This window comes from Planococcus citri, chromosome 4, assembly GCF_950023065.1.
Source record: "Planococcus citri chromosome 4, ihPlaCitr1.1, whole genome shotgun sequence".
NCBI lineage: Eukaryota > Metazoa > Arthropoda > Insecta > Hemiptera > Pseudococcidae > Planococcus > Planococcus citri.
Window position 1 is genome coordinate 47,493,841 of NC_088680.1, and position 13,461 is coordinate 47,507,301.

At 32.6% G+C, this 13,461-nt stretch overlaps 1 protein-coding gene across 1 annotated transcript in view; it reads right to left on the reverse strand.

The window, feature by feature from the left end:
* The window catches only part of LOC135845187 (uncharacterized), a 69,418-nt gene extending 58,711 nt beyond the window's left edge, over positions 1 to 10,707 (reverse strand). Inside the window, exons 1-2 of the mRNA XM_065363653.1 lie at positions 10,478 to 10,707; positions 8,878 to 9,590 (exon numbers count right to left, since the gene is read on the reverse strand). Coding sequence (XP_065219725.1) covers positions 8,878 to 9,198 — 321 coding nt within the window. The 5' untranslated portion in view covers positions 9,199 to 9,590; positions 10,478 to 10,707. The remainder of the gene's footprint in view (positions 1 to 8,877; positions 9,591 to 10,477) is intronic.
* Between the last annotated feature and the right edge of the window lie 2,754 nt (positions 10,708 to 13,461).

Sequence of the window (13,461 nt, forward strand, 5' to 3'; positions counted from 1 at the left end):
TTCAAATAAAATCTAAAATTTTAAAACTTTTAGCCCAACTTATTTTGTGCTAGTCTTAATTTTTTCGAGAAAGAAAGAAAAATCATACACCTCGTAGAAATGTGAAAATTTCCCTATAAGCTCATAAGACGTATCTCTTGTAGCTTTCAACATATAGAAAAGAAGTCTCGGGAAACTCACTAGTCGGTCCCTCATTTGCCACAACATTTATCAGTAGTCTCCTGCTCAGGAATTCAATTACATATCCATAAGTATTCAATCATTGCCTTTGCTTTTCACGAGGTAGAGGGAACCTCTCTCAAACAAAAGGTAAACAATTACCATAATTACTGCATATGCGGTCAAATATATCTATCTATTAATTTCCAACCATAAATCACCCGGTTACCATCACTTATACTTATTCGTGGAAGAAACCGAGAGAAAACGAATACCTAAATAAGTACAAAAGCAGACGCATAGATGTGTAGGCGCAGGCGGCTACATTGTTGACTCTTCGCACTTGAAATATTCCTAATAATCGTCAATTCTTTACATAATTTTTACACGCGTGTTAAGTACTCTAATGAAGAGCCCGTGGACCCTGCAGTACCTACATGCCTAGGTCTCCTATAAGTGTACATATGGGTTTAGACGTGGATGGATATCTACGTACCATAAATCTCAAACAAAAGCCGCGAACACTCGTAAAACAATATCAACTTAACACCAACTCATTACCAAATAAGTGCAAAATTAAATACTCGTAGTACATATAAGCGATATTCACAAGAGGAAAAATACACCAGGTAAACATACAAGTCTTATGTATACTTTCACAGCTGAGAAATTTCTTATAGCTGGGCATTTTTTCTTTCAAAATTATCGACAATGTCAAGTACTTAAGGATGCTTAAATTTACCTAGTCAGTATGTTGTGTAAACATCCGACTAGACGCGGTCTGCTGCGTGGTAATTGTCTCGACCATGACCTAAACATGAAAGTTTATATCAAGTTGATAATATTTATAGGTACTGTATGAAGAAAAGGGATTTCTCTTACGATAGGCGCCTATAGCACATCACTGCATATAACAATACACAACGTCGAACATCTCATCTGATCTCAACAAGAGCTTCTCTCTCTCACACTCTTCATCTTATTCAATGTTTCAATAGTTACCTACCATAAAAAATCATTCTCATCGAATCTGGTTGATCGTTGTTTGGTTTTTGTGCTGGTCTATAACAATAGATCTCGTAATGCAAATATTAGGCCAATATTACGTGACAACAGGAGGATCGCAGATCGAGCGGTCATTTTTATAAGAATACAGCCGATAAAACCATATCTATGGGATAGAGGCGCTGCGCTGTATACCTATATAGTTGTGCATTTCATCTGTGAGATTCTGCTCGGTTAGCTTATGTAGCTCGATAATACAAGTTGAAGATTCCAATAGAGGTTTATGGCGCACAGGCTACACATATCATTGTATAGTATGTGTAGATGTGGATGGTGAAAAGCCGTAGAAAAGCAATTTATTGACAATACGGTATTCGTAGATTCTCGATTATTATAAAAATATGGCCGAGGTATAATCTCGCTCCATAGGCACGATCATCTCCACGCTGTTGGCTTTCTCGTTTAATTTCGGGTTTGGTAGGCGGTTCACGCCGTTTTCTTAACAAGATACCAACCGAGAGATAGTTTCAAACCATGGTCGGTATTTTCTTTTGTGGAGAAAAGGTGTGACGTCACGTTAATATGGCAGCAACCGAGTCTGCAATTATCTTTTTTTTTTATTTTTCATTCTTTCAAAACTTCTTCCGCCGATGATTGATGAATAAGTCGTATAATGTTTGTGGTATATCTACACTTACTATATAATATATATTTTATTTACCAATATACAAGTATAATTGTCTATGGTGCGGCTTTCATCATGGTGGCAGGAGGGTTAATTCGTATAAAATCCTAATATCCTATCGTCTCGTCAATAATACCAACTTATAAACCTTGTGAAAAAAATAATGATAAGGAATGGGGGTTTCTTGATCCCTTCGAAGAATTACCCATCTCTATATTGGAAATGAAATATTTCCACAAGAATCCAACATCCAATGTCCATAAATAGGTACTATAAAAAGAATCCATACCTATAGAAAGTTCAATAATGTAGGAAAAAATACTCATTAGGTACTACCTATATCTATAAGATGGGATGTAATCGTACATATGAATTTTTTTGTGTGTACAATTTCTATGTATTATAAGTGCACGTTCATTACATTTCAAATATATAGAAAGGAATCGGTCATTGGTGTCAAACTGGTAATAACCGGTTTTCTTTCTACAACCTCCACATAATTAATATTGGAAGTATAAAGCTAGTATTTTCTTCTAGCGAGGGATATTTTACTTTTTTCTTAGCGTTTTTTCCCTCTTCATATTTATTAAGTATTTTATATATGTATTTTTTTTTTCCTACCTAGCTATATTTTTTTCCCTCAAAGTTATTCTTTTTTTAGTTTACATTATTATTTTAACTCGCATTCCTCTTATATAAACTATAATACACTGTTTTTCAAACACATTATATTTCTCTCACGAAGCTCTTTGCAATTCTATTGGGTACCGCCGCTCGAATCTCGTTTCTGCCTTCAGTCCTCAGCCCCCTGTATTTTGCTTTTGCCTTTTAGATGCCTACTTAGTGGGGCAATCGAGATAGCCAGTGATACTACCGATGTTTGAATATTTTTTTCTATATCGTAAAACATAATATCACCATTTACAATCGACTCTTTGGAATGTCATCATACTTCATAAAATAATGCTCGAATCGAGAATGTGCATATACAAAAGGTTATTTAATGTATTTTTTTACGATAAAAAGTCTACTCTCTCGGAGTAGGTACCTATAGCTATGTTGGAATAGGAAGAATGGATTTTAAAAAACTTAGCTTTACCGAACTCAGGATGGGTTGACCGTTCGCGTTGATGTGGTTTTTTTTTCTTTCATTTTTTTTCTGTGTTCCTTAATTCGAACAAGTTGCTTGTTGGTGAACTTTCTAGATATACTCACGTACGAGTGCATAGATGTTCATAGCAGACAATGGATTGGTTGGTAGGCATATAAAAGAAAATGGCTACTGTGGTTTTGCAAAACAGTTATGTGCTTCTGCTTGCCTATCGTTGATATACTATAGACACCCTTTCCAGTTGGCTGTATGATCACCATTATAATTAGCACACTTGGCTAGGTCTTCTTTCTTCTTCCTACATTGCTTTGTTTCATGGTTTGATCCACACTTGACACATCTGGATAATTAAGCTCTTCATCTCCACTTATCATATCACCCACTCCACAGAACTAAATATTCAGCTGTCAAAATAAATGTTGGCGAATTTTTAAAAATGGCTAAGATAGCAAAATTTAGATAAGTAACTGGATCATTCCATGTCAATTTGACCAAAAAAAAGCAATTTTGGATCTCATGTGTTTCAATTTTGTTCATCTCACCCACAGAGATATTAGGTACTGTAAACTGGGGTAACATTGATAGATTTTTCAGAATTTTTCATGTTTAGAGGTATGAATGGTGGAGGTAGGGGAAATGTGTGTGGTGCTTTTGATAAAGCTACTATGTTAGCACTACGTTTTGGCGTTTACAGAAGATGTCTAATACCTTTGTTCCTGTCAGGCGCAAGAGGCAAAAGAAGTGCCCTTCAAAGTTACCCAGCGTTTAGGGTAACTTTGAATGCCCCTTGAAATGTGCTTCGCTCAAGGTCAAAAATTATCAAAAACATGAATATTCACTTCTTGGTCACTTTATACGCGTCAAGCACCTACAATATGATCCATAATATTCACAATTGAATTCATGAATAAAGAGTGCTCCAAAATGATAATTTGACATTTTTCTAGTTTTCAGGCGTTTTTCATGAATTTTGGTCAATGTGACTGAATATCATGATTTTTCAATGATTTTAGAGCTATTTTTCAAGTTTTCACATAATTTTTAACAAGTTTTCAAGCATTTTCATGCATTTTTGGCCAATTTTACTGAAATTTCATGGCTTTTTTATAGCTTTCAAAGTTACCCCATTTTGAATATTATTTTTTTACTCCTCAGGGGAGAACTTTGGCACATGAATAAAGGCGCTAATTTGTAGTTGGGAGGTGTACCAACACATCTGTAATGTCACTTGACTCATTATTTGAAAATTCAAAATTCTAGACTCCAAGCTTTTCACGTTAAATAAATTAATTAAAACACCACTTTTTTTCACTTGCTTTTTTACTGGTGTTGGAACCACTAGTTGAAAATGATTAAATAGGAAAAATAACTGCTAGAGTGTACTCTATCCATTCTCAGTGTCAGAATTGCTCCATACTTCATAGTTCCACCGCCATGGAGCATAACGTGATGAAAAACCACACCCTTCAATGTTACCCCAGTTTATGGTAGGTAATTTACTCCTGATTCTCGACAGAAAAAATGTTGATCAGACAACAGAAATGTATAATGGACAAAAGAATTTATTAAACGATGGATAAAAAAATTTAGGACATGATATTACTTTGCGCTGCCACATACAGAGTTGTGGGTCCGAAATGATCCCGAAACTGGAACCAATTAAATCCCGATTCAAATCCAATCCCAAAACTGATCCTAAAACCGTTATTTTTCTTGATCCCAAAACTGAAAAAATCCCAGAACCGATATAATTTTGAACCTAAAACAATGCCAGAACCGAAATAAAATTGTTTTGGTTTCTGGATTTCAATTTTTGTCTTTAGTTTTTTCTGCGATTTTATTTTGATAAGTGGTCATTTTACATTATTTATCATCATTCATTCAGATTATAATAAAAATTACTTGACGAATTAAGCAAAATATGCATTTAAAACGTTAAACTAATTTAAACCATTGCCCATCAGATTCTTCGCGTCAAAACCTCCCATTTTTTAGACCCTTGCAGCGTCCATGAGCCAATTATAGGGCTTAAAATTGGTTGAAATGAAAATCCCAAAACCGATTCATCCTGGAACTAAAACAATTTTTACAATCCCAAAATGAATCCCGAAACCGAAATGAAAATTTAGAAGAACAAATTCAATCCTGAAAAAAATAAATTTTAATTTTCATTCTCAAAGCCAAAACCAAAATCCAATTCCAAAATAATTTTGGTCTCGCAGCTCTGGCCACATGTAATGTAAGGCAATGAACAACAAAAATTTTTGGTCAAAAATGGACGTTTTAACTACAAAATTAATTGTTTGAAAAGGATTAAAATTGAATTAAAAAAAAAAATAAAAATCGCAAGTAAATTTTAAAAAAAAGTAGGTAAATATTGTGAAAACCGCTCAATGTTATGAGTCACGTAAAAAGAAAATTGTTGACAAAAATTTTTACCTTGTTCATTTGGACGTAATCAATGAACATATTATTCTACCTCTTAGAAAATGTGTTAACAGTCATTGAACTAAAATTTAGTAAAAATTGCTAGAAAAAGTGTTGAAAATAGGTTAAAACTTCAAAAAATTATGAAAAAAGTATTAAAAATTATGTCAATCAGAGAAAACTTATGAAATTTCAGAAAAATTAGGCAAAAACAGGGGGAAAAAGTGTTGGAAACATTTCAAAATTACATAAAATCACGAAGAACCCCATTAAAATCAGTTAAAAATGATAACATTATCCGATGCTCCAATCACAGTAACCGATGGAATTTCTATGTGTTGTAATTAGATAGGCTATAAAAGGTTGGAACTGAACAATTTTGATAACGTTAAGCGATTGATAACATTCACCGTTGTTATAATAATAAGCGGCTTTCGCTGTAGGTAGTAGGTACCTACCTTATAAAGATAACATTTTCTTGGCCTTTGATAGACATCCTCTTTTCCTTTTTTGACCCATTGGAATAAATTTCACTTGTTGACGCGAGGAAAACTTCTTTTTATGATTCAACACTCTTACCTACTAAATTTTGTTCAATTTCATTCTAACTACATTCATTCTTAGATTACTTTTTTTTGACAATTCTATTCACCCCCCCCCCCCTGAAAAGCCATGTTCCGTCCTGTATAAAATTATATGGACGTATATATTGCGTGTCTCATTACACACTCTCAGTTGTTCATTCATTACTTTACTGTCGGGCTTTATCTGGCATAAAAACTGTAGGTATCATTGTTTTGGAATTCCTTAAAGTACCTATCTACCTACTATACTTTGGAATTGGAGGCTTCTTATTTCACTGCTATGAAACTTGACTCAAAACTGATTTCATGGTTTGAACGGGCATCCAAATCCGATTCAGAAACGTTAAAAAAAATAAAAACAGTTCGAGAGCATTTTGGAGTCTTAAGCAAATTTTCAACTTATTATTTGAACTTGGTCTTGTTCGTTTGTAAAAAAAAATTATGAAAAAGTTGAAAATGCGCTGTAAAGACAACTTTTTTGAATTTTTTGAACTCTCAAAAATTCTCCAAAAAAATCGAATGACGAACTTAACCATCTGAAATTTTGCGGTTACTAGTTTTTCGATCCAGTCGATTTTCATTGAAATCAAACTACCTATGTTCGAGTAATTAGGTACCTCTAACTACCTTCGAAGTAATCTAAAAAATTTGCTGCTAGAATTTTTCAAAAATTGTCACTGAAAAGTAGGCGCCATTTTTAAATAAAAATAACCCTCTAATAATTTCTAGAGCAAGCAATCAACATGGACAAGAAAGAAGAGAAGATACCACTATTTCAACTCAACCCACATAGGAATAAAGAAAAAAAAACAACAACAACCACAAAACAAACGGGAAAGCTACAACGCAGAACGTCTATTCCCAATTTCCCATCTCGAAATGTTTTTTCGTCTCCTAATATTTATTCAAAATACCTGTAAATACTCGTATCCGAGTTACTTTCATTCACTTTCTTTCCTGACGGGGGGTTTCACCCTTGTATGACTTCTTTAAAAATCCACGTCAACAAGTCTAACGGTACGGTTGATAAGATTGCATACGAGATAAAATATTTATGAAAGGTCGACTTCTTTTAGCGAATGAGGAACGACTTTTAAAAAGACGAAGGGATTGACTATGACTACCTTCCTACCGTTTAAATTGTTATCCTTAAATAATGGTCGAGAAAACAATAGAGTGAAAAAAAACTCTCAAGGGTAGGTATGGCTTTCTCAGTAGTTGGTGAAAATTGAAGTCATTGTCAATATTGTTATTCAAACGTCAATCAGGGACCAGGCTTTCTATACGTACGTATAGACTATGAATACCTTTGAATACGAAATCGGTTCGCCGTAGAAAGTTTTTAACCCTTGGTCAACCCTACCTTCAGGATTGTGTGCGTGTTTTTTTTTCAACAAGAAAATTTTTATTGCTCGATTAACTCGGCAGCTTGAGGAAATGATCCAAAAAAATTAAGTTTACAGGCAGATAGGTACTTGAAAAATTGTTGTAGTGCATTTTTTTATTTTCACATTCACAGCATTTCATTTTCATCAAAAAGTACAATAAATAATACTCTAAATTTAAATGTTTCAAAGATACTTTCAAATTAAGCTTGTCAAATTTCATACCAAAAACATTTATTTTTTGCTCAACTTAATGAAAAAGTAAAGAAGGCAAGTTTGAGGCTAAATTTGAATTTCGCTCTTTCTTCCCATGTATTATTTATTTCAAAAATTGCCTAATTTTTCTTTAGCATATTTAATGAAACATTTTTCAAAGTTATTTATTGAAGTCTCACTGCTGCGGAGGGGAAGAGTTTCTTCACGTTTTCATACGTGTGGCAAAAAAAATGTTTCAATTGCATCGTATGATTGATTGATGTTCGATTGTTTGAGTGGAGGGGACAACGAGTAGCGGGGAAAAATATATAATACACGTTGAAGTGCTTCGTTAATTCTCAAAATTCACAAAAACTGAACCAAAAAACTTCTAAAAATTGATTCTAAAAATTTCAATAACCATGCAGATTTAAGAAATTTATTCCAGAAAATAAAATATCATCACGAATTTTTTTTTTTAATCCTGGCATAATTCACTTACAATTTACAAAATACATGGTCTATCCTTATAGATGTTGTCCCTCGAGTTTTTGATTTTTCAGTTACTTGTCTAAAGTAACTGAATTTTTCAAAATTTCAAAATTTAGTTTTAAAATTAAATCAAGATATCTGTCTCTGGAAATACCTACGAATGCAAAAATTCTGTGCAAGAACGTAAAAATGATGAAATTCTGATGCAATCTAATATATTTTAGCAAAAAAGTGAAAATTCGATGAGCTAATTTAATTTTCACATTTTTCAAATCGTTGATTTTTCAACAAAAAAAATTCGTTTGCAATAAAAAAGAAAAATTTCTAATTGTGTTAAAAAATTTTGAAAAAAATAATAATTTTTGTAGGTAACTAAAATTGAAAATTTATCATTCAAAAAAAATATTGTTCGACTTATAAGAATTTGTTGAAATAGCAAAATAATGAAATAAAATAAAGCAACTAAAAAATCTATTTTTGAAAACACACTTTCATACAAACACACCCTAGTTCATTGAAATTAGAAATTTTTTGAGGAAAAATTGAAGTAATTCTTTTGGATTTTTATGGATTTTTATTTAATTTTCATTTTAACTATATCATCACTGCACCAATCTAAAATAATTAATCGAAGTTTCGTAAGTACGAGTACGTAACCATTTCACAAGATTTTGCCCCAATTTGAAAACGAGAAATTTTTGCTTCATTCCTCAACTTACTAGGTATATTTTATAGGTACTAACAGATCTCAAAATATACAAAAGTACATCCACCAATTTCATGCATATATATCAACATCAATTTTTATACGCAAAAATGTCATCTGACTCTTACCTGCGTCATCAATCTATCCTCTCCGGTGCCTTCTTCATCTTTAAAAATAATATCGGAATTGTAATTGGGTACCAAATGCTTGAACCTCGGATCACTCCTGGTAATTTTCCCCTCCTGGGGTCCACTAGCGCCCAAAGTTTTCTCGGCGAAATTCGGCACGTGTTGTTTGAACACCAAAGGCTTGAGCTTTTTCTGTATCCGTTGTCTTCCGCCACTTCTGCCCGGTCCGCAGCACGTTATCGCTTCCATAGCCAGTGCCACAATCAACAAACGGAAAATCAAATTTTGCCTGAAGCCAAACTCACTTTTCGTTAGATTCATCACAGTTGAATTGCTGAATGGTCCGCATTACCGTTGATTTTTCGTAGAGCCAGTAATTGCTTCGAGAAAATTTATACACACGTATGAAAAAAAAAACACTCTCGAATTATTCGTCAAGTAAGAAACAAAAAACCAAAAAAAAACGAAAAATTAAAACGCACTAAACGCGAACAGTTTCCAAAAAGATAAAATAAACACCCGCACTGCGATTAAGAATATACGAAACTGAAACTGACGAGCTGGAGCTACGAAGTGGTATTTTTTGTATATTTTATCAAGTCCTTAGGGTACTTTTATTCTGTCTCCTTTAAGCCAGTCTGTATAATTAGAAAGCCATTTTCAGAAGAACGATCTTCTGCGATTGTTAATTCGTGTTGTCGTTTTATGGTCAACTGAAAAAAAGAGAAAATGAACACTTGAGATCAGACGAGTTGTGTCGAACAAGGGTTGTTTTCGATAAACAACCAATTTCCTAGTTTACTTTTTCTCGTTATGCTAAATTAATTTTTAAAATGTCGAATGGTACTTGAGAGCAGAAATGCAGATAGGTAAACTCTTTTGTGTATTCCCAAGAAATCGTTACCAACGATCATTTTTCTAATTTCGAGAATCCAAATGTAGACTTTGTACCGAGATTTTTACTCGGAAAATCATATTAAATACTTTTGGTAATTATAGACAGACCTTTTTGAAACTGGAGTGGAAATTACTCAAAAGGTATAGCCACGATGATTGTGTTGGTGGCTTTTTGTTCGATGACTAATTATTTTTTAATAGCTTTCTTCGTCGTCAGTTTGGTTATTCACTTTTTTAAAAAATCGAATTATAAAGATTTTTTCGAGAAGATTTTGCGTTAATTTCTATTAACGAGTTCCAGCATGTTTGCAATACAATCGAGAATTCCTAAAAAAATTGATAATTATCTATTTTTGCAAACTCTATGTAAAGTTAAGAAATACTCAAAAAATAAATCAATTTCTTTTCTCAATTCAAATATTCCTGTAACGTTTTAAAATTTTAGAAAAATTTTCTTACCACTTAAAAGTCATCGATAATTTTAATACAATAATTTTCAAAAAAAAAAAAAATCAAAAAATACCAACTAAACACCATTTTTAAAAATTCTTCCAAATTTTACGAGCTCTCCGTAGGTAACACAAAATGCTGACAAGACGAATTGACCTCAAAGGCCCTCGAATAAATTCTCCAGCAATAAGCAGGAGCGAGAAAAGAAACATAGCTGATACATTTAAAAATAAAAATGAAAAATGAGACTCACCTACAGATAAACCCATATGAAAAATGGCACATAAACAATTTACACCGAACAAACAACACCGGTAAATTAGGAATTTAAATTCGCGATAACAGATGCATAAAAATCGACTCGCATTTACAAATAAGTCTGCAGTACAGTGCGGTTTAAACCTGTTGAAGTTCGAGCTAAGTATAAAAAAATCTCTGTTGTATCGCGATGCCGCACAATGTACCTATATTCGATATATAAGACCTTAAAACCAGCGACTGTCCAACAACAAAACCTTATTTATCCCTTTCCCTTCTTCCAAGTCAATCATCGCATTAGGTGGCTTCGAGAAAAGTCATCATTGGTCTCCCACTACGTATTAATCATTTCGGCTGAATGAAAAATTTTTTACCAATTTCCGGTACATTTTCATGAACGAAAACGAATTTTTACCGTTTTTCGGTGGTTTTTTTCTTCACACATACTCGTACGTAGCATTTGAAGGTTTTTTTTCACTTTTTTTTTTTGAATTGAGGCTTGTATTTAAGAGCAGAGGTAAACGGGGTATCTATAGTAGGTATTTTTATACAATGGATGTGCGATGTAGGTTTTTGTGTACTGTATTTGGAAAGTGTAAATTATTTCCCTGGAGATTTCACACGTTGAAGTACCTATACGGTTGTTTTTAATCGATTTATGGAATGAAGTTTTTTTTTGAATGTGGGTAGATAGGTACTGCAAGAAGATGGATTATAGGTGCAATATTGGGCAATTAATGGAAAGTTTTTTTTGGTATTTTTAGCTACCTAGCTATGGATTTGAGTAGATTAGGTACCTGCCTACGTGTTTTTTTGCTTACTTACTTTGTTAGTTGAAGCGTATAGGATGAAATGCGAGAATGTGATTGGATCTGCATATTTTCTAGTGTAATTTTCCATAGCCGTGGTCCGGTTAAAATACAGGTATGTAAGTATATCCATTCTTGCGAACAAAAGGGATATTTTTTACTTGACATATTGACTAATGAATGAGTACCTGAGTGATTCATACCTTTTAGGTTTCTAGACCTTGTATATGTGTATGTTTGAGAACCTGCTATAGATGAGCGAAATCTTTTCGTTTTTCAAAAAAATGTGTATGATGCCATAGCTCGAATGTTTGTTGCAATTTTGAGGTATTTTTTGCTCAGAAATGATACCTATTTTTTGATGACTAGGTACTTTTTCTATTTAGGCTAATCTTTTTCAAAGTTGGTTCATTCGAATACACCACTTACCAGCACAATTTTTAAAAAATATTGATTCAATTCTGATTTTATTTACCTCAAGTTAGATACACCTAAGTACATATTTCTGTTGTTTTTTAAAAATTATTATAGGTATAATTTTGTAAATTAATGCCTGAGTAGGTAATACATATGAATTTAAGCTAAACTTTCAAAAAGTAAAAATTTATTTCCAGGTGAATTTGGCTCAATTTTTGGCTTATTCACTCGATTCATTTCATTCAAACAAATTATTCACCTTTGCTTTGCACAATTTATTGGAAAAATACAGGGATTGACTTCTATTTCGACTGAAGGAATTAATTCGGGTCTCAATGCGATTTTAATTTTAATTGGATATATCAATCCATACGTAAACACCTAACATATGTAACGTTATTTCAAATAGAATAGCATTTTTCGAATTTTTTAGGGTCATTATTGGAACAACGTAGAAAAAAAACAATTTTTTAATTGAATTCTGAATTTTTGAATATCTAATGATTAAGTGATCCTCGCTCTTTTAAATATAGGTAATCCCCCCCCCCCCTAGATGCTGATTCATGATTCATGAAATGCTGCAGGTCTTTGTGAGTGAAGTACCCTAACCAACAAAAAATTGTTTGAACCATGGCAAAAAAAATCATATAGGTATGTACATATATAGGTAAAATCTCAAATTAATGCTGAATTTAATTTTTCAATTTCAACTGAAAGCTTTAAAAAATTCAAATTCAGCTTATTTGTTCAGCGAAAAAAAAATCATAATTTGATTAAGTAGGTACCTGTATTAAAATATTTTTAAAAATAAGAATAATTTTAGTTTTTGTTTTTAGTTATTCCATTTCTGACCTCCTGGATCCATCAATGGTAATCTATAAAGTCTTTTTGGAGCCTGCAGAAAAACTCTCGTACTTATTTCTGGTTTTCAAAAACAATTCATTATTAAAAAACGAGTTAAATCAATGTAATTTAGTGTTTGTTTAAATCAAAGAAATACCAACAACAAAGAACGTACTAGGTAACATAAACATACCACCCTGTCCCCTCTCTTATTGACGGTTTGAACCGTAGAAGTGAAAGAGAGTGCTGCAATAAATTTGAATTTCCCAACAAGTTCGGTGTCCTCTTTGATCAGTTTTCAAATTTTCTTAATCCATTTTTATCGTTCGAATGTATTTTTCCGTGAATGATTTTTTTCTGGGGGGAGGGGATGAAAAATTTGTCTTTCATAAACACGTACCTTCTTACTTAAAGAAGAAAGAAAAAATTGTTACAATTCAGATAGGTATAGTGTTCTACCGAGACACTGAATTTCATTTCATAACTACTTTTATGGAATTTTTCGAAATATATTTTATTGAATTTTTAGGTAGGTAATAAGTAAATTTGTGTTTTTTTTCATGTGAATTGGATGAAATTTGAACTTTGAAAATTTTTTATATCAGTATAAAAAAATATATTAGGTACCTATAATGAAGCCCATGAAATTTATTTTTTGGGCCTTTTTTGGCCCTTCCTGACAGTGAGAGATTTGAAATTTCTGAAAACTCGTTGGTGGCTTCAAAAAGGAGAAATTGAAATTGTTTTCGAGTCTCATGATCGTGTAGGCACAACCGATTATATTGCCCAAAAAATCACTCGTTAAATATCTTTTTTGAAAATTTGATTTTCTTCTTTTTTTCTGGAATTAACAAATTGATCGAAAAGTCACTTTTGAACGGCCGAGTCTCCTATAGCAGGTATTTTACAG